The sequence below is a fragment of the Scyliorhinus torazame genome, chromosome 10, assembly GCF_047496885.1.
Source record: "Scyliorhinus torazame isolate Kashiwa2021f chromosome 10, sScyTor2.1, whole genome shotgun sequence".
In the NCBI taxonomy this organism is placed as follows: domain Eukaryota; kingdom Metazoa; phylum Chordata; class Chondrichthyes; order Carcharhiniformes; family Scyliorhinidae; genus Scyliorhinus; species Scyliorhinus torazame.
Window position 1 is genome coordinate 73,613,825 of NC_092716.1, and position 20,318 is coordinate 73,634,142.

Here is a 20,318-nt window from a genome sequence, read left to right on the forward strand (position 1 = left end):
ATATTATTTAAATCACCGGGGCCTGATAAACAACATCCCAGGGTATTAAAGGAGGTGGCCATGGAAATAGTGGTGTGTTGGTTCTCATCTTCCAAAATTCTGTAGATTCTGGAATAGTCCTGGCAGATTGGAGGGTCTCAAATGTAACCCCTCTATTTAAAAATGGAAGGAGGGAGAAACAGGTTAGCCTAACATCAATAATAGGGAAAATGCTAGAATCTATTATAAAGGATGCGATAACAGGTCATTTAGAAAACATCAATGGGTTTAGACAAAGTCAACATGAATTTATGAAAGAGACCTCATGTTTGACAAACCTACTAAAGTTTTTTGAGGATGTAGTTAGGAGAATAGATAGGGGAGAACCAATGGATGTGGTGTATTTGGATTTTCAGAAAGTTCTTGATAAAGACCGCAGAAGAGTGTAAAATTACAATGCATGGGATTGGGGGTCATATATTGGCATGGATTGAGAATTGGTTATCAGACAGTAAACAGAGAGGAGGAATAAATGGGTCTTTTTCAAAGTGGTAAGCAGGGACTAGTGAGGTCCCGCAGGGATCAGTGCTCGGCCCCAGTTATTCACAGTATACATCAATGATTTGGATCAGGAACCAAAAGTTATATTTCCAAGTTTGCTGATGACACAAAACTTGGAGGAATGTAAGTGATGAGTAGGATATTAAATGGCTTCAAGTTGAGTGAGTGAGCTAATACGTGGCAGATGCAGTATAACGTGAATAAATGCAAAATTATCCACTTCGAATGGAAAAACAGAATGACAGAGTATTATTTAAATGGTGATGTGCAAAGGAGTCTGAGTGTCCCAAGACACCAGTCGCTGAAAACAAGCACGCAGGTACAGCAAGGAGTTAGGAAGGCAAACGGTATGTTGGCCTTCATTGCAGGAGGACTCGAGAACAGGAACAAGATGTCTTACTGCAGCTGCATAAGGCCATGGTGAGACCACATCTGGGGTATTGTGTGCAGTTTTGGTCTGCTTATCTAAGAAAGGATATACTTGCCATAGTGGGAGTGCAACAAAGGTTTGCCAAACTGATTCCTAGGATAGCAGGATTGGATCGGCTCGGCCTGTATTCACTGGAGTTTCGAAGAATGAGAGGGGATCAAATTGAAATGTATAGGATTCTGACAGGGCTAGAAAGGCTGAATTCAGGGATGTTGTTTCCTCTGACTGGAGGGTTTAGACAAAGGGTCAGTCTCAGCATATGGGGTACGTTATTTAAGACTGAGATGAGGACACATTTCTTCACTTAGAGGGTGGTGAACCTATGGAATTCTCTACCACAGAAGGCCGTGGGGGCCAAATCACTGAATATATTTAAGAAGGCAACAGATTGTTTTGACTAAGGGTGTCAAGGGATACGGGGAGAGCGCTGGAGTTTGGCGTTGAGACTGAGGATTAGCCATGATCATGTTGAATGGTAGAGCAGGCTCGAAGGGGCAAATGGCCTACTACTGCTCCTATTTTCTATGGAAATGAAGAGTGATTGTAGAATGCTGTATGTAGTACAGAGGGATCTGAGTGTCTTTGCACATGAATCATAAAACATCAGCATGCACGTATGTAGAAGCCAGGTATTTCTAATACAAATAATATAGGTAAAAGATAGCTGTTTAAGCATAAATATTAAGCCCCAGTTTTAAATACCCATTTATACAGCATAATTCACTTTTACTGAGGTCCGTTGTTCTGGCAAATGCATATTTTCAAAGTCAGTATGACATTAAAACACAAGCTGTACCAGTAATCAGATCAAGGACGAAGCAGGCACCATAGCAACATGAAGGCACCATTGTTCACAATGCAGATAACAGCTAAGTCAGCAGAAGACCAGTTTTTGTTGGTAAAGATTTAGCAGAATATCACATTCCATAACATGCAGACATGAAACAATTAAAAGCTAATGTTGCACATTGAAGATGGACGGCTTGCCATCAAATCAAATGTGTTTGAGTCTAACCCAAACCAATTAGGATTATATTGGGGTGTGATTAGATGACTTAAGACAGATATGAAAGTGTATAACTGAAAAGTTTCCGCCCGCCATTTTAGGTGTCTTTTTCGGGGCGTTAGTCTGTGTCAGTGATGTAGTTTTGTCCTTAATAGTCTTTCTGTAAGTTTGTTAGTCTGTCCTTAATTGTCTGTCTTTAATTCTCTTAGTCTGTCTGTTAATTTAGGTTGTCTTTTGGGGGTTCAGTCTTTGATTTTTTTGATTCTGTCAGTCTGTCTTTGACTTTGAGTTTGAGTTTAGCTGAAGGTTAGCTCTCTCTCTCTTCATGTTTCATTTCCAGACTTTGACCTTTTAAAAGTTACTTTCGAGCTGTCTGCCTAAGCAAAAAGATAATGGCTGTAATTCTCTTAAAGCTTCGAATTGTCTACGAATTGCCTTTTAAATGACTTTCAAATTGTAATCAATAGAAGACAAATAAAACTATTCTTTTTGGCACCTGAGAAGTTTTAACTGCAAATTTCTGCTGAGTCCCAGTAATCGCAAAGTGCTACTGGTAACCAAATAGTAGAAATAATATAAATTCCTTCAACTTTACACAGTCGAATAATACTAGGAATCCAACACTTGGCGTAGTCCAGAAATATTACAAATCTTTCAACTTGTCGTAGTGCGCCAGGACTTTGATTCATCAACTAAGCTTCCCCCAAACTTGGCGTAGTTCGGCAGGTTAAGATTCCATCAAATTAAAGATTCCAACAACGTACCACAAGTAATTAGGAGAGCAAAAAGAACATAGGCCTTTATTTCAAGGGAGATGGAAAATAAATGTGGGGAAATGTTGTTACAATTATACAGGGCATTGTTGGGACTACACCGAGAGTATTGTACAATTCTGGTCACCCTTCTTAAGGGACAAAGTTACATTGGAAGGAGTTCAGAGAAGGTTCACTGAGCTGACTCTTGGGATGAAGGAGTTATCTTATAAGGTTGAACAGTTTGGGCTTATCCTCATTGGAGTTTAGAAGAACGGGAGGTAATCTCATAGTTTTACAACATGGAAAGAGGCCCTTCATCACATCGTGTCTGCGCAGCCATTAAGCAACCTTCTATTCTAATCCTATTTCCCAGCACTTGGCCCAAAGCCTTGTATGCAATGTGTTTCAAGCGCTCATCTAAATACTTCTTAAATGTTGTGAGGGTTCCTGCCTTATAAGCCTTTCAGGCAGTGAGTTCCAAATTCCAACCACCCTCTGGGTGAAAATGTTTTTCCTCACATCCCCTCTAAACTTACTGCCCCTGACCTTATATCTACGCCCCTGGTTATTGACCCGATCACGAAGGGGACAATTTCCTTCTTGTCCACCCTATCTATGCCCCTCATAATCTTATACACCTCAATGAGGTTCCCCCTCAGTCATCTCTGCTCCAAGGAAAACAACCCCAGCCTATCCAATCTCTCTTGATAGTGATCTACTAAAAGACATAAGATGGTAAGGGGGCTTGACAGGGTAGATGCTGAGAGGATGTTACTGATGTTCACTGATAACTGCATACTGTTCAGTATCATTTTAAACTCCACAGATTCTGAATCAGTTCGTACCAATATTCAGCAAGACCGGTGCAACATTCACATGTGGGCTGAAAAGTGACGACTAACATTCATGCTACACAAGTACCGGGCAATGACCATTTACAACAAGAGAAAATATAAGCATCTTCCATTAACATTCAATGGCATTGCCATTGCTGAATCCCCTACTGTCACCAGCCTGGATATCACCATTGACCAGAAACTGAACAAAGAACAGCTATTAAATGCTGTGGCCACTAGAGCAGATCAGAGGCAGATCATTCACCTACTAACTTGCAAAGCTTGTCCACCAACTGCAAGGCACAAGTCAGGATTGTGGTGGAATCCTCACCACTTACCACTTATTAGAAAGTCACCACTATCGAAGACAAACCAGCCTAATTGATCAGCACACCATCCACTAACAATGTATGGTGGCAGCAGTGTGCAATGTATACAAGGTGCACAGCAGCAATTAAGCAAGGTTCCTTCAAAGGCACATTCCAAACCAGGGTTTTTAATGAGGCGAGGGACAGAGGGACCCTACCTCCGACGATGTCGAAGCCATCATCTTGCTGATATTAAAGTGGGACAAAGACCCGGAATCCTGCGGGTCATACAAGCCAATCTCCCTGATTAATATGGACGCCAAGCTCCTGACGATTAGAATTGAGGACTGTGTACCGGAGGTGATTGGGGACGACCAAACAGGGTTCGTTAAAGGCAGACAGCTGTCAGCCAATTTGAGAAGATTGCTTAATGTGGTTATGATGCCCCGACGGGCAAGGAGGTGGAGGTAGTGGTGGCAATGGACGCAGAGAAGGCCTTTGACCGGGTGGAGTGGGAGGTACTCGGACGGTTTGGGTTCGGAGAGGGACTGGTTAATTGGGTCAGACTATTGTACCAGGCCCCAAAAGCTAGTGTAAGGACAAACAGGACAACATCAGACTATTTCAGACTACATCGCGGGACCAGACAGGGATGCCCACTCTCCCAGTTGCTGTTCGCGCTGGCTATAGAACCGTTGGCGATTGCTCTGAGAGCTGCAAAGGGGTGGAAGGGAATGACAAGGGGGGGCGGAGGGATGGAGCACAAGGTCTCTCTCTATGCGGATGACCTGCTCCGGTACTTGTCGGACCCACTGGCCGGGATGGACAATATACTGGAAACATTGAGAAAGTTTGGCCGGTTCTCAGGGTACAAATTATATATGACCAAGAGTGAGATGTTTGTAATGCAGGCAAGGGGCCAGGAGAACAAGCTGAAGGGGCTGCCATTTAAGCTTGTTGGGGAAAGTTTCCGATACTTGGGGATACAGATGGCACGAGACTGGGGCAGGTTACATAAGTTAAATGTGACTAGAGTGGTGGAACAAATGAAGAGGGAGTTTCGGAGATGGGATGCACTCCCGCTATCACTTGTGGGGAGGGTGCAGACGGTAAAGATGACAATGCTCCCAAGATTCCTGTTCATTTTTCAGTGCCTCCCGATCTTTATCGCGTGGTCCTTCTTCAAAAGGACCAGCAAAATCATTATGAGCTTTATCTGGGCGGGAAAATCCCCGTGGGTGAGGAAGGCGATGCTTGAAAGGAACCGCAGCGAGGGGGGACTGGCATTGCCGAATCTGATCAACTATTACTGGGCGGCTAACAGAGCCATGATAAGGAAATGGATGGTGGGTACGGTGTCTATTTGGGAGCGGGTGGAGGCGGCTTCGTGCAGGGGCACCAGCTTGGCAGCCCTGGTCACGGCTCCCCTATCGTTGTCGCCGGCCAGGTACTCCACCAGCCCGGTAGTGGGGGCGGCCCTGCGGATATGGGGCCAGTGGAGGAAACATGTAGGAGAGGTGGGTGCGTCGGTCTGGGCTCCAATATGTGATAACCATCGATTCGTCTCCGGGAACATGGATGGTGGATTTCGAACATGGCGGCGGGCGGGGGTGAGGAGGGTGGGCGATATGTTCCTGGGGGGGAGCTTTGCGAGCTTGAGGGCTTTGGAGGATAAATTTGGGCTTGTAAGGGGATATGACTTTAGGTACTTACAGGTGCGGGACTTTATACGCAGACAGGTCCCATCCTTCCCACGCCTCCCGCCAATAGGGATCCAGGACAGAATAGTCTCTAGAGGAGAAGGAAGAGAGGGTAGAGTTTTGGATATTTACAAGGTGCTCATGAAGGGGAAAGTGTCCCAGACGGAGGAACGGAAACTCAAATGGGAGGAGGAACTCGGCGGGGAGATGGAGGATGGGGTATGGGCGGAAGCCCTGAGTAGGGTAAACTCAACCGCAACATGTGCCAGGCTCAGCCTGATTCAGTTTAACGTTGTTCACCGGGCCCACATGACGGTGGCTTGGATGAGCAAATTCTTTGGGGTAGAGGACAAGTGCGCTAGATGCGTGGGAGGACCAGCAAACCACGTTCACATGTTTTGGGCATGCCCTACGCTTAGGGGGTACTGGGAGGGATTTGCGGGTGTCATGTCCCGGGTACTGAAAACAAGGGTGGCGATGAGTCCAGAGGTGGCAATTTTCGGGGTTTCGGAAGACCCGGGAGTCCAGGAGGAGAAAGAGGCCGATGTTCTGGCCTTTGCTTCCCTGATAGCCCTGCGACAAATACTGCTGGCATGGAGGGACTCAAAACCCCCGAAGACCGAACTATGGCTTTCGGACATGTAGAGTTTTCTGGGTATGGAAAAAAATCAAGTTCGCCTTGAGGGGATCTGTAGTGGGGTTCGCCCGAAGGTGGCAACCATTCATCGACTTCTTCGCGGGATATTGAACGTAGCGGGGGGGGGGGGGGGGGGGAAGAGTGGAGTAGGAGGGATAAAGAGACGGGTAGTGTTTATGGGAGAGTAGCGGTTATGTGCACTATGGTTTGGTTGAAGTGTTTGTTTTCCGTTGATGTTTGCATATTTCTGTAATCTGTAACTGTTTACAATGCCAAAAAATACCTCAATAAAATTGTTTGTTAAAAAACAAAAGGCACCTTACTATCGGACAAGGGCAGCAGATGCATGGATGCACCACCACCTCTAGGTGACACATCAGCCTGACTTGGAATTATATCACCATTCCTTCGCTATCATGGGATCAAAATATTGGAACTCCCTTCCTGCAATGTTATGCCTGTTTCTCTACCAAATGAACTGCAGTGGTTCAAGAAGGTGGCTCAACATCGTCTCAAGGGCAATTAGGGATGGTCATATCAAATGCTGCACTTGTCAGGGATCCCATGAAATAATAACAATAAAGTAAACCATTAATCTTTTATGTGACTGGTTGTTGAATTCTATTTTATAATACTCCCTGTGAAGCATCTTGGGACATTGTGTAAGTTGTATACTGGCGTGGTCTACTTTTCGACTTGACTATAGAAGAAAATATATCTCCACATTTGATATGATATGTTATTTATTCACGCTGTGTGACACCAAAGCCAAGTTTCCATTACACCCATACAACTATTCTATTAATATTTGTCCTTCAAATTAGGCACTTCGTCCATTTCACAGAACATAATTGATGATGCTTTACTTTCCAGCCTGTAAAGGACGAGTAATAACAATATGCACCACGGCAGTATAGTGGTTAGCACTGTGGCTTCACAGCACCAAGGTCCCAGGTTCGATTCCCGGTTGGGTCACTGTCTGTGCGGAGTCTGCACGTTCTCCCCATGTCTGCATGGGTTTCCTCCGGGTGCTCTGGTTTCCTCCCACAGTACAAAGGCGTGCAGGTTTGGTGGATTGGCTATGCTAAATTGCCCTGCACAGGGCTAAATTGCTGGCTTTGAAAGCAGACAAGGCAGGCCAGCAGCACGGTTCAATTCCCATAACAGCCTCCCCGAACAGGCACCGCGACTAGGGGCTTTTCACAGTAACTTCATTTGAAGCCTACTTGTGACAATAAGCGATTTTCATTTCATTAGTGTCCAAAAAGGTTAGAAGGGGTAATTAGGTTAGGGGGATAGGGTGGAAGTGAGGGCTTAAGTGGGTCGGTGCAGACTCGATGGGCTGAATGGCCTCCTTTTGCACTGTATATTCTATGATCTATAAAACGTTGATAATGACTGCATATGCCCTTGAACCGGCGTGTCCAGTGCAGACATCAACAATGGAGATGATCAAAATAGAGCGGAGAGATCGTCATTAACCTGAACCTCAATGAAAATAAACGTTTGCTGACGATACCTTGCAGCAAACTCCAATTACACCCGTTTCAGATTCACTTTACCTACCAGTTGTTTAAAAAAAACGCGCGTCATTAAACTTACCGAATGCAATCGACAAGTCAATTGCGGGTTCATTTACCTCAACGACAGTTGCTAGCGTATATCCATTTCCGGTTCCGTCCCGCTGGCGGCTGGTTCCCGAGCATGAGGCATGATGGTTCCAGTTTGCCCCGGCTCGTCTGCAAAGCAGAAAACCCCTATGTCTGGGGCGGACTACAACTCCCAGAGTGCCCCGCGCGGACAGGACCTCGCCGGACCCAATTGGATAGCTTTAGCGTCAGGGGATTGGTTTAGCCTTTAATGACCTGACGTCGCTCTGGACTGGCGGGGAGCAGTGTCAGTCAGGCTCAGGCGCTGGATGATTGGTCGCTTGCACAAGATGCCCCGGGGGGGGGGCCGTTTCGTTGCAAGCAGAGCTTGGCAGTGTTGTTTAGAATGTTTGTCATGCGGCTGGTCGCGATGTGTTGTGGAGCGCGCTGTGCCGTTGGGCATCGTTTAGCAGCGCGAGGACACGGGTTTAGGGGGGCGGTTGGAAGTTTCCCCGAGTCTAGAGAGTGGAGTTGGGGGGAGGGTGCGTCAATCGCGGTGTATGTTGGGATGTGTATGGTGAGCGTGTTTATGTTGACTGCAATAGGACAGGAGTCGAGGATGAAAAGGTTCGGTAAATGCGATCGAGCGAAAGAGAGCAAGGTACAGCCCCCGAGCGCGCAGTACCCGCGGCCTCTTGTGTTTTTGTCTCGTGTCCCCGGCAGGTGTGCGTGTGCCTTGTTGGATGCCCCAAGAGTAAGGAGCAAGGCGCCGGGCCTAAGCACAGGGACAAACCGCTTAGAGCCAGCACCTCAGCCATGTGTTTACACGTCAAACCATGTGGAAATTAGTGGTACAATAACCTTGTGCCAACAGGGCGAGGACTCGCGGGGGGAAATGTTCAAAGGGATAGCTGTCAGTCCCCTCAAATTAGGATGTTTTTTGAAGGCCACCTGGATTGCAAGGCCTGTGCATAAGGACAAGTTGTCAAAATAATCTTCATTAAATTGTGTTTTACTAAACTGTGCTACATTGAACACGAGGACTTGAATCGTGCCTATGACTACTATTGAGTCGAAACCCACACTTTCTTTCACCCTACCAACTAAACCACAAGGTAAACTTACTCAGAACGCCTGGCAGCATCTGTGGAGAGAACCAGAGTTAACGTTTTGGATCTATGGTAATTTTTATCTTAACTCTTGTTTCTGCCTCCACAGATGCTTCCAGACTTGCTGAGTTTACCCAGCATTTTCTGTTTTTCTTTCAGATTTCCAGCATTGTGTTTTGCTTTTAAACCAGAAGGTGCTCTTTGACTAAAGCAGCACTCAAAGCCTGGTGCTTGTGAGTTACCAATAAATTACTGTAATCCAGTTACTACTTCTAACAGCATCCCCACACCAACTGAGCCACAAGCAAAATACTGTGAATGCTGGAAATGTGATGTAAAATTTAGGAGATATTAGCTGTAGTGGTATCTGGAAAGACTGAAATGTTCTTTGCAGATGCTGCCAGATCTGAATATTTCTGGCACTTCTCTTTTCCTCGCCATTTGATTGCTGCTGTGTAACCACAACCACACTGTTCCCTCTGAATATATCTGATATCATTTTTTGTGGTTCTTGTTGTTTATGAAGTTGTACAGACCTCACGTGGTGAATTAAGCCACCAAGCTTAAATAATTTCTATTAAAACGCACTTCTAGTGATAACTTTTAAGATCGTCAGAACATCTAATTTTTTCCATCAATGCAGTCCTTGACTGTTCCATACCTCTGAATTTGCAACTATGTTGATTGATTCCAGTGGTATTGTGGGTGGAATTACAGCCGTTGGCTATTATTCTAAAGTAGGCTTTCAGAAGGGTCGCCGACTTGAATTCTGAGATTTTGCCAGTGACCTTCTCCATTTCTTTATTTAGCTCAGGATGTTATTTCTGATATATTAATTCATTTGAGTCTTGAGCAAATTTTGTGAATCCTAGTATATTTTGATTGAAGTATTGGTATAAATGGGATCTTGATTAAATTGTGAAAGTATGTGAAGTCCTGTACAGCACAAGATGGTGATGAAATAATCTGTAAATGCAGTGATTTAGCATGGGCAAAAATTATACCTAAAGCCGAATTAGCAAAATTGGCTTTGCATCTATTAAAAATGTCAGTGACTTTGTATTTGTTCTGCAGCAGAAATTTATTATCAGTCGACTACTTTTTCAAAGCACCTTGCCTGATGCTTGTTGACAGCTCTACAAAATTTAAAGATTTGTTCGACAATGAAATTACTGTGTGGCTCTGGCAGCAAAGTGCTGGTAGCATTTTTACACGATCAATAATTTTTTGAGGCAATAACTTTGATCTTGCATTCTTGTCGAGTCGCATATCATCAAGCCTTTAGTCACAAGGGAGACATGGATGAGGAAAACGATCGATCCATCCAAATCACCATATAGTTTTGACCATTGGAGCTCGAAATGTTTCTTTGATAATTTGTTTTTGCCCCCCACCAACCTAGTTGGAAGTTTATTTCCTGTGTTGTTTTAAACATTTTTGTGTTGAAGTTCTTGACATAAAGTCCTAGATTTATTCATTTGAATCTGTTGTTGCCTTGAGTGCCACTATTTAGTTTCAGCAGTGATACTAGTTTTGTCTTTCTACACCATGTGCTCTCATCAGAAGCTATCTCAGAATCGCTTCATGACTGAAAAGCTCAACTTCCTTCACTCTTTTAAGATAACTCTGTCTTCTACATTAGAGACCAATGTCACGGCTCTGTTTCCAGAGCTTGAATATCTCTTGACGCAATGACCAGAACTCAAGATGGAGTCTGATCAGAATGCCTGACTTTCTTTGATTTATGTTCTGTATAATTTTGCTTACAGCTTTTTTTTTTTTTTTTTGCTGCATTGCATTAGCTGGACACAGAGTTCAATAACCCCTAGGCTTTTCTTCAATTTCAGTAATGTTAACCTCACTTGTGTTGTCCTTATCTTCGTACACAATTAATGTAGACATGTAAAATATTGCAAGAGTCTTGATATGTGCACTTAATTGTACTTCCTGAACTGCCTCAGTGAATTCAATTTATAGTTTGTAGTCCGATTTCAATACTGAATTCAAAAATTAAATTGAAAGTAGTAGGAGCCCTGATTCCCATTTAGTATTGTCTCTCTCACCGCCCCCCCCAACACCATACGTTTCTCTTTTTTTTTAAAGTACCCCCTGACTCAACATTTATCTAATTTGTAATGCATTCCTATATTGTTCCCACTCATTTAAACTTAAAAGTTTGAAATGGGAAACATTAACTGCCTTTCGTTAAGGCACATAATGTTGTGTAAGACTTCCCACAGTCTAGTTGGATGTCGTCTTAACAATGCAACACACTTTCAAAGTGTAATTATAATTAGTGTAAAATCCTCAAATGGGGAAAAGAAAAGTTTAAATTATACTCTTATTTCTATTTTGCAATATCCGGTGGCGACATGTAGGAGAAGCGCATGAAATGAAAAGAAAATCGCTTATTGTCACAAGTAGACTTCAATGAAGTTACTGTGAAAAACCCCTAGTTGCCGCATTCCGGCGCCTGTTCGGGGAGGCTGGTACGGGAATTGAACCGTGCTGCTGGCCTGCCTTGGTCTGCTTTAAAAGCCAGCGATTTAGCCCAGTGTGCTAAACCAGCCCATGTTCGCTTAATGATACAATTCAGGCTGGGACCATATCGAGGATGGCCCCTATTTGTGCCAATCATCTATTTGAGTTCTGCTGAATGGAGGTCTCCTCCTCCACCCATTAGTCACCGTCAGTTGATTTTGGGGAGGCGAGAAGGTTTGGGGTTTGTTTCTTTTTTGTTTCTCTTTTTTTTTGGATGAGGTGTGTATGGTTGGTGGGGTTTTATGTAACATCTGCTGGTAATGTAGGTTTGGTTATGAAATTTATTGTAAAATGGAAAATCTTTAATTAAAATATTTCAATAAAATAGTTTGCTGATGACATGAAATTTGTAAATGTAGTAAAAACTGAGGAAGATCATGAAAGGGACATATTAAGAAAAGCAGATCGAATCGGTGAACACATGGCAAATGGAATTCCAGTAGAAAAACAAGTGAGTTGATACCTTTTGGTAAGAATAATGGGGATACAATACTAAAAGTGGTGTAAGAAGAGAGATGGTGTGGAGATAGGTGGTCCTTGCGCAAGAATCTTTAAAGGTGAAAGGACAGGTTAACAAAGCAGCTAATGCACAAAAACGCAAGTGCATCCTCAGATGGAGTATTGTGTCCAATTTGGGCACCAAACTTTAGAAGGTTGCAAAGGCTTTAAATAGAGTGCAGAGATATTTAATTAAGTATTTCCATGGCTGAGGGATTGCAGTTACGTGGATAGTCTGGAAAAGTTTTTTGTTCTCTTGAGCTGAGAAGACCAAGAGGAGATTAAAATCAAGAGTTCAGATAGAAAAAATAGAAACTTCCAAATTACTTGGAAGTAAAAGAAGCAGAGGTGACATAAGAACAGACCTACACAACAAATAAAATTTAGAATGCAATGCCTGATAAGCTGATGGATGCAGGTTCAAAAGGAAACTAAATAAAGAGGAGAAAGAAATTGCAGAAAAGTGGGACCCATTGAATTTAAATGCAAAAGAACGAACACCGCTAATGGGCTGAATGGCCTCCTGTGTTCTATTTTGTGATTCTATGCTTTTTTTTTGTTCTGAGAAATTGGTGCTGTCTTGAACTGTTGTGATTCTTATGGTAATGGTGCTTCCCCAATTATGTTAGGTTGCAAATTCCAGTATTTTACCCTGGTAGGGATAAAGCAACAGTGGTATTCTTCCAAGTTACGATGGTGTTCCCACAACCTAGCTGCACTTGTCCTTGGTGGTATTGCACACAGGGCTGAGAGGTACTTTTGAAATTTGATAAGTTTTTTCAGTGCATCATATGGCTCGTGCATTCTGCAAGCATAAGTGTTGCCGTGGTGAATATTTAACCAGGCAGTGTAGGCACTGATCACAAATGCCTACATTCCAGATGAAATCAAGCATCTATTTAGGCAAATGTGAATATTTAATAAGCATTATTGATGGAGGAAGATTGAGGTGTTCAGAGCTGAGACATTCATTGCAGAGTAACTTCCTTGTTCTAATAGTGATGGTACGATTGGTTGGGCCTCTGGTCAGTGGTGACTCTCAGGGTGTTGATGGTTATGTCATTGAAGGTGAAAGGGATGGGGATGTGCTTTTTATTTTGTATTACAGGTGGCTATCCGTAGCAGGAGAAACTTTTACCTGTCATATGTCAGTCAGAGTCTGGTGTAGTTCAGATCCTGTTGGAGGCTGGCACTAGCTGCTTGATTATCAGAAGAGTATTGACATTTTTGAATATCCTTTTAAAAGCCTGGGATAAACACCATTTATTTCTGAGAGTTTATAATTGCAGTACGGGATTCAACAATCATTTTTTAAAATAAATTTAGAGTACCCAATTATTTTTTCCAATTAAGGGGCAATTTAGTGTTGCCAATCCATCTAACCTGCACATCTTTTGAGTTGTGGGGGTGAAAACCACGCAGACACCAATGATCATTTTTAACAAATGAATTAATATGCTGAATGATCTTCCTCCTCCATAATCACCATGCGACTCAAGCATGCAAGAAAATCAACTCGTTTTATATAACCAAGTATCTGAATGCATTATATGTTTCAACTCAACCATTATTTAGTTTATGGTCATAAGGTTTTCGTTTCTATACTTTTCCTTGAGGATTTGTACCATACAGATTTATATTTTTATTCATGTTGTATCCATATTTCACAGCAATTCAGTGAGGATGCTGAGAGCACATGTCTTATCAACCATCAACTTTGTTCTAAGGGTCACCTTAATATATTCTGTGCGTGCATCATGAGTCGGCTGAAGGGAAAGGTGCTAACATTAAGCATGTGTCAGTTCTGCATCAAGGGACAGGTTGTCTGTCACTATGGACCCGAGGTAGCAGAATTTTCTAACTGCTTCTAGCCGGGTATTAGTAATGTGATGAGAGGCAGAGTTGCAGCACATTGTCTCATGACCAAAATGTTATTGATGCTTGTAGTCAGGAAGAACATGTTACTGGATGGGAGAAACCGTCCATGAGCCTTTGTAACTGAGTTTCCTTGTGGGCAACTAGTGCAGCAGCATCAACAAGGAGAGGAATTCTCTGATAAGGACGTGTATGTTTTGTCTTTGCTTTAGCTTGTCGCCTTACCCAGAATGCAAGTAGACTCCATAACTACAGGGAAGCTGAAGGTTAGGAGCATCGCAAAGAATATGCCAAACAGTGTGGCATCTGGGGGACAGCCCTGTTTTATTCCATTGTTTGCTCTGAAACCACTGGAACTGGAACAATCAAATTGTGCAGTGCATATTGTCATGGAAGGAGTGGAAAAGACTGAAGAGCTTTGGTGGGCATCCAAATTTCCCCAAATCCTTGAACAGTCCTGCTCAGCTGATGTCAAATGCCTGGTGAGATCTATAAAACCCTGTTCTCTGCACTTCTGTTGTAGTTGGGCTATGGAGAAGATCATGTCCACAGTCGATCTGCCAGAACAAACCGCATTGTTCCTCCAGATACGGTTACTTGCAGACTGAGTGTATGACCCTGCAAAGGCTATCCTCATGATGCTAAGGAGCGAGATTCTCCTGCAGCTGTTGCAGTTTCCTCCTCTTTGTCTCTATGGTATGATTTTTGCATCATGCATATCCTGTGAAATGGGCACTGCTTTCCAACGAAGAAGGAGGTCATGAAGTTGTGGCAATAAATTGGACTTGCTGTGTTTCAGCAGTTTGGCTGGAATTCCACCCTTACTGGGTGCCTTTCTGTTTGCTAAGCGATCGATTGATCATCCGTCTCTAGTCAAGTGATGAAGGATCTTTGTCTAACTCACCCACGACAGGAAACTGGGAGAGCTTCAAGTGGAGACTGGAAGATGGCTAGCTCACAGCAGTGTTCAGCCTAGTGGAACATCTATTTGTCTGTCAGTGAATGCTTCATCTGCCGACTTTGGGGGCCTGAAGTATAGAAAAGTTTGATGTTTATCAGACCAAGCACCCTCTTAATCCCTTCATACATAGCTTGTAGATTTTCACTGTCAGTTTGGATTTCTTGATGTAACTTGATCCATTATTTTATTTGTGCAGTTTCTCCCTATCGTTTGCATGGCTGACTTGACTAATTTCAGGTCGTGCATATACTGCTAAACGTTGTGTACCACATAAGCTTTGTCTTTTACATCAATGGCAGATGTAATCAATCTCCCCTGAGGTCTCAAGGCAGTCCATGGAGCAGGTTCCGCCTTTTCCTAAGTGATACAGCTGTTGGTCGCAGATGATTGAGCTTATTCACTTCCAAGCATTATCAATACCGGCATTGGCATTTCTTTTGGATAGCAATTGTTGCAATAACCGTGCAGAGAATATTGGACAGATCACATGTGATGATCAGGTCTAATTGGTGCCAAGGTGTTATTACAGAGTTCATTCAGGGCACAAAAGAAGTTGTCCATCATCCAATATCATGACAACCGAAGCATGTTTGCCATGAATCGTTATCTGGCCTGACATACACTGAAGTCACCCAGAATGAATAGTCTCTTACCATTTGGAATGCTCCTTGAATGTCACCTAGGCAATCGTAGAAATCCTCTACGTTTGACATCCTGGCATTTAAAATTGGTGTGTAGGCACACCTCCATCAGCTGACAGTCGATGGGTGATGAAGGCACTCCGAGGTTGCCACTAGGCTCACTTCAAAACCCACAGTGGTCTTCAGTGCTCTTCCCATGTGAGTAAAAAGTATAATTATCCTCCCCTGTATCAACTAACCTGGTTTCTTGTAGAGCAACAATATCATCACCAAGCTTGTGTATCTAGTGGTAAATCAGGGTCATCTTGTGTACACTGGCTGTGGCATTTGGGTCATTCATACTAGGGCATATCGTCCTCACATTCCAGCTTCTAAACCGAAAGTTTACCTTTCTTTGCTGTATAACCTAGTTTTTAGGAGGTACAGACTTAAACTGGAGTCTGCACTCCCCTCTCGACCTTGTAGGCTATATCCAGAGGAAAGATGAAAGCCTGTGCATTTGGGGCCTACTTGGTTTCTACATTTCCACCAGACCCAATTTGATTTTGTTGGGTATTGGACGAGAACCCCAAGCAATTTTAATTTGTAAAACTGAGGTAAGTGTACTTCACTCCAGGAGTGAAGACAGTCCAGTAGGTATATTTTAAGTACAAAATTAACCACATTACCATCAAAGAAATTGCTTTACAATTATCAGTTAACAGTTCTTAAACAAAAGAAAAAAACTTGAATGTACTATCTACTCCTGCCACAAATTCCAATAAAGCAACTTAGTAAAGTTCAAATGCCAAATACCACTTTTATAAATAAAGTTAAAACAGGTTACTTGCTTAGCTGTGCAGAGATGTTTGGAGAGAGTTCCTTTCAAGTACACTGCTCAACCTAACAGCATTTGCCAAAACTGCTGTTCAACTTAAAATCCGAGAACAGACTGCAAAACTACAGACAGACCTGGCTTTTCCCATTAAACATATCATCTGTATCCAACAAAGTTCCATGACCTGTGTAGCTAGGACAAAACTCCAGCCCCTCAAATGATCGACAGGCCAGGAAATCTCAAGCAATCAAAACACAATTCCATTAGCCTTTTATTCGCAACCAAATGGTTGGAATAAATCATTACCGTACCTTTTACGACTCTTTAATTACAGACACCCTGCCTGCATGTCTTTTAAACCAGAGATTTTAATAAGATTACTGACACAAATGAAATAATATTTATCAATTTCTACATTCATCTCACTTTTATGTGGCACAAAACAGACCGTCCATTCCGATGTTTATGCTCTACTCAAATTTATCTGGTCTAAACATACCACCGCAACCATCTATTCCTTCCATTACTTGCCTGGCGTTCCCTGAACTCCATCCATGCTATTCACCTCAACTTTTACTTGTGGCAGCAAGTTCTATATTCCTACTATTCTTTGGGTAAATGAGGCGTTTCTGAATTCCCTATTGGATTTCTTGATGATTTTCTATCAATGGCCTCCAATTATGACCTGCCAAGGAAGAAACATTCTATCTGGTGTTTATTTTTAGTGAACAAATATTGTATGAAGGATTACTCTTGATTTCAACCATCCCACCCTGTGCTCTCTCCTTTCTCCATCGCTTAATAATCTTTATTATTGTCACAAGTAGGCTTACATTATCACTAATTAAGTTACTGTGAAAATCCCCTAGTCGCCACACTACGGTGCCTGTTTGGGTACACTGAGGGAGAATTCAGAATGTCCAATTCACCTAACAGCACGTCTTTCGGGACTTGTGGGAGGAAACCCACGCAGACATGGGGAAAACGTGCAGACTCTGCGCAGACAGTGACCCAAGTCTGGAATCAAACCTGGGACCCTGGTGCTGTGAAGCAACAGTGCTAATCCCTGTGCTGCTGTGCCACCCGTATATGCTTTCCCAAGCCAATAGGATACAAAAGCTACATGGTTGATTACATAACAAGGTGGCATCTACAGGAACAACAATTACTGGGTTTTTGCATTTGTTTTAAATTAATTGCAAACCCCACTTGCCAAATGGAATGTCTAATAAATGGATCAATACCCCAGTTGAGATAAATACCAATGTTAAATTACATCCATTATCCTATAATCTTATAGAATAAAAAATAGATTGTCTCCTGTAACCTTCTTATTAGTCTCCACTCTGATGTATTGTTTCTCCTTCATGTAATCATTTTCTTTCTCTACCTTTTTACATTTTATTTGTGTTAATATTTGAGCTTTACACTTAAGTCAATGTCAAGGAAGCCACGGTATCAGACTATGATTTAACTTGCATTAATATTTGGGCACACATTGTGGCTACTATGCAAAATAAGTTGCATCTTAAATTTGTATGGATTTGTTTTAGAATGGGCTTCAGCTTTTATCAACAATTCATTAGAAAATTCATTGACATCCATCTGAAGCACTAAATTACCTTTAGCATGTCAAGTTGTTACTGGGAGAAGTAAAATAAACATATAGAATAAATTCATGTATTCTACATCATATTTTCACAATCTTGACAAACATGGGTGATTGATGCTTTACTTTGTCATTTGAAATGTGTGAGAAATTGAGTATTTGACTTAATGACATTGGATTCTGTTAGCACTCCCAAGTTTTTTCTGTCAGCTGATCATTAGGACTTTTTTATGAATTACAGTGCTTCATGCATAATTTACAAGTTCCTTCAATCTTGACACACTGCAACATTTAGAATCCCAGATCTGCAATTTATGTGCCTCATAATTTGTATTCAACTGAAATGTGCAGTCTAAACTACTCCAGTCAGTCTAGAATGGACAAGTTCAGTCCAAATTATTTTAATTTAGGTCTCCACGAAACACTGAACAACAGCTGAAATAAAAATAAGATATCCAGCCAGGTTTGCGTATCATAATGGTAAATGTTCCATGCAAGCATAATGTTTAGGACACAAAAATAAGTTGCATTATATCAGGCTGCATCTGATAGCAAGCTTGTCCTCGTAATACACATAAGATCATGTAACATATTGGCATGGATAGAAGATTAGCTAGCTAACAGCAAGAGTTGGCATAAATGGGTCTTTTTTCTGGTTGGTAGAAAGCAGTGAGTGGAGTGCCACAGGGATCAGTGCTTGGCCTCAACTTTTACAATTTACTTAAATGATTTGGATGAAGGAACCACGAGTTTTGGTCACAACATTTTCTGACTACAAGAAGGAAAGTAAATTGTGAAGAGGCCATGAGGCTACAAAAGGTGCAAAGATAGGTTCACTAAGTGGGCGAAGATCTAGCAAATGGTGTATAATGTGGGATTGCAGAGCTCTAGATTCAGAGGGATTTGAGTATCCTAGTGCATGAATCACAAAACGCTCGTATGCAGGTATAGCAAGTAATTAACAAAGCTAATAGAATGTTGTAATCAACCCACCTCACAATAAACAACAACGTAGGAAGGTTATGCTTCAGTTGTGCAGGGAACTGGTGAGACCACATGTGGAATACGGTGTACAGTATTAAGTCACCTTATTTAAGGAAATATGTAAAAGTGTTAGAAGCAGTTCAGAGAAAGTTCACTAGACTAATACCTGGCGAGGGCTGGTTGTCTTGTGAGAAAAGGTTGTACAGGTTAGGCTTGTATTCACTGGAGTTTAGAAAAGTAAGAGGTGACTTGATTAAAACATACAAGACCCTGAGGGGTCCTGACTGGTGGATGTGTCCTGACAGGTGGATGTGTAGTGCATGTTTCCTCTTGGGGAATTTGGAACTAGAGGGTCATCCTTTAAAAATAATGTGCTGTTCATTTAAGACTGATTTTTTTTTTTAAATTTAGAGTACCCATTTCTTTTTTTTCTCAATGAAGGGGCAATTTGGCGTGGCCAATCCACCTACCCTGCACATCTTGGGTTGTGGGGGTGAGACCCACGCAGACATGGGGAGAACGTGCAAACTCCACACGGACAGTGACCCATCCCCAGGTTCGAACCTGGGTCCTCGGCGCCGTGAGGCAGCAGTGCTAACCACTGCACGGCAGTGCTGCCCCCATTTAAGACAGATGAGGAAAATCTTTTTCTGAGCGTTGTTAGTCTTTGGAACTCTTCCTCAAAAGGCAGCGGAAGCAGAATCTTTGAATACTTTTAAGGGAGTGCTAGATAGATTCTTAATTAACAAGATTAAAGGTTACTGGGGGTAGGCAGGAATGTGGAGTTGAGGTTACAATCAGATCAGCCATGATCTTATTGAGTGGCGAAGCAGACTCCAGAGGGCAGAGTGGCCGACGACTCCTTATTCGTATGTTTGGATGAAGAAATACAATCCGTGCACATGAAGTTGAAAATAACACAGTTTTTGGCAGTGATTCAGAGATTGGTTAAGACTGTGCCATAAAAACCAAGGTGCAGGTGAATAGAGCCAACTTTGGACTCCATGACCCTTATGTACTCTAATCCTGCTGAAAGGAAAGGAAGATCTCCGACTGCAAGACATGTCAAGATTTCTGAAGGAGATATTCACCAATTCTAAATAAGACAGTGCCTCTGGTGTCCAGACCAAAGTTCCCTTCAAGGTCTTGCATCAAACAGGCCACTTAAGATCCATACCTCATCATAATCTTCAAGATGCTCTATAGTAAATCAAATCAGCTGTGTACGACAAAGGGAAACTACAGGCAACAGACACAACAAATGCTTTCCTGGATGACTTTCCATCTTCAACACTGGAAACTTGAGCACGTACATAACCCTGCTGCTCATATTTTAAATTTCAAAAATTCCTGTTTGTTCATCTCTCCTACGCACCTCCCAGTCTGACAAGAGCCTTGATTTTCCAATTTTCATTCATGGTTCCCTATTTTGTAACCACCTTCAACTCTACAATCCTCTGAGATCTCTGCAGTCCTCCAACT

The 20,318-nt window shown here is 42.5% G+C and overlaps 2 protein-coding genes across 10 annotated transcripts in view; one reads left to right on the forward strand and one right to left on the reverse strand.

Moving 5' to 3' along the window:
- The window catches only part of rpgrip1l (RPGRIP1 like), a 385,377-nt gene extending 377,476 nt beyond the window's left edge, over positions 1-7,901 (reverse strand). For 5 of the 7 annotated variants that reach the window (XM_072518259.1, XM_072518256.1, XM_072518260.1 and 2 more), the window contains exon 1: positions 7,815-7,894. In XM_072518259.1, coding sequence (XP_072374360.1) covers positions 7,815-7,847 — 33 coding nt within the window. In that variant the 5' untranslated portion in view covers positions 7,848-7,894. Of the gene's footprint in view, positions 1-5,588; positions 5,667-7,814 lie in introns of all 7 variants that reach the window. The other 2 variants (XM_072518257.1, XM_072518258.1) reach the window with 2 other exon arrangements.
- A 392-nt stretch (positions 7,902-8,293) lies between these two features.
- fto (FTO alpha-ketoglutarate dependent dioxygenase) overlaps positions 8,294-20,318 on the forward strand; it is a 637,435-nt gene continuing 625,410 nt past the window's right edge. Inside the window, exon 1 of one of the 3 annotated variants that reach the window (XM_072518266.1) lies at positions 8,294-8,462. In XM_072518266.1, coding sequence (XP_072374367.1) covers positions 8,370-8,462 — 93 coding nt within the window. In that variant the 5' untranslated portion in view covers positions 8,294-8,369. The remainder of the gene's footprint in view (positions 8,463-20,318) is intronic. The other 2 variants (XM_072518265.1, XM_072518264.1) reach the window with 2 other exon arrangements.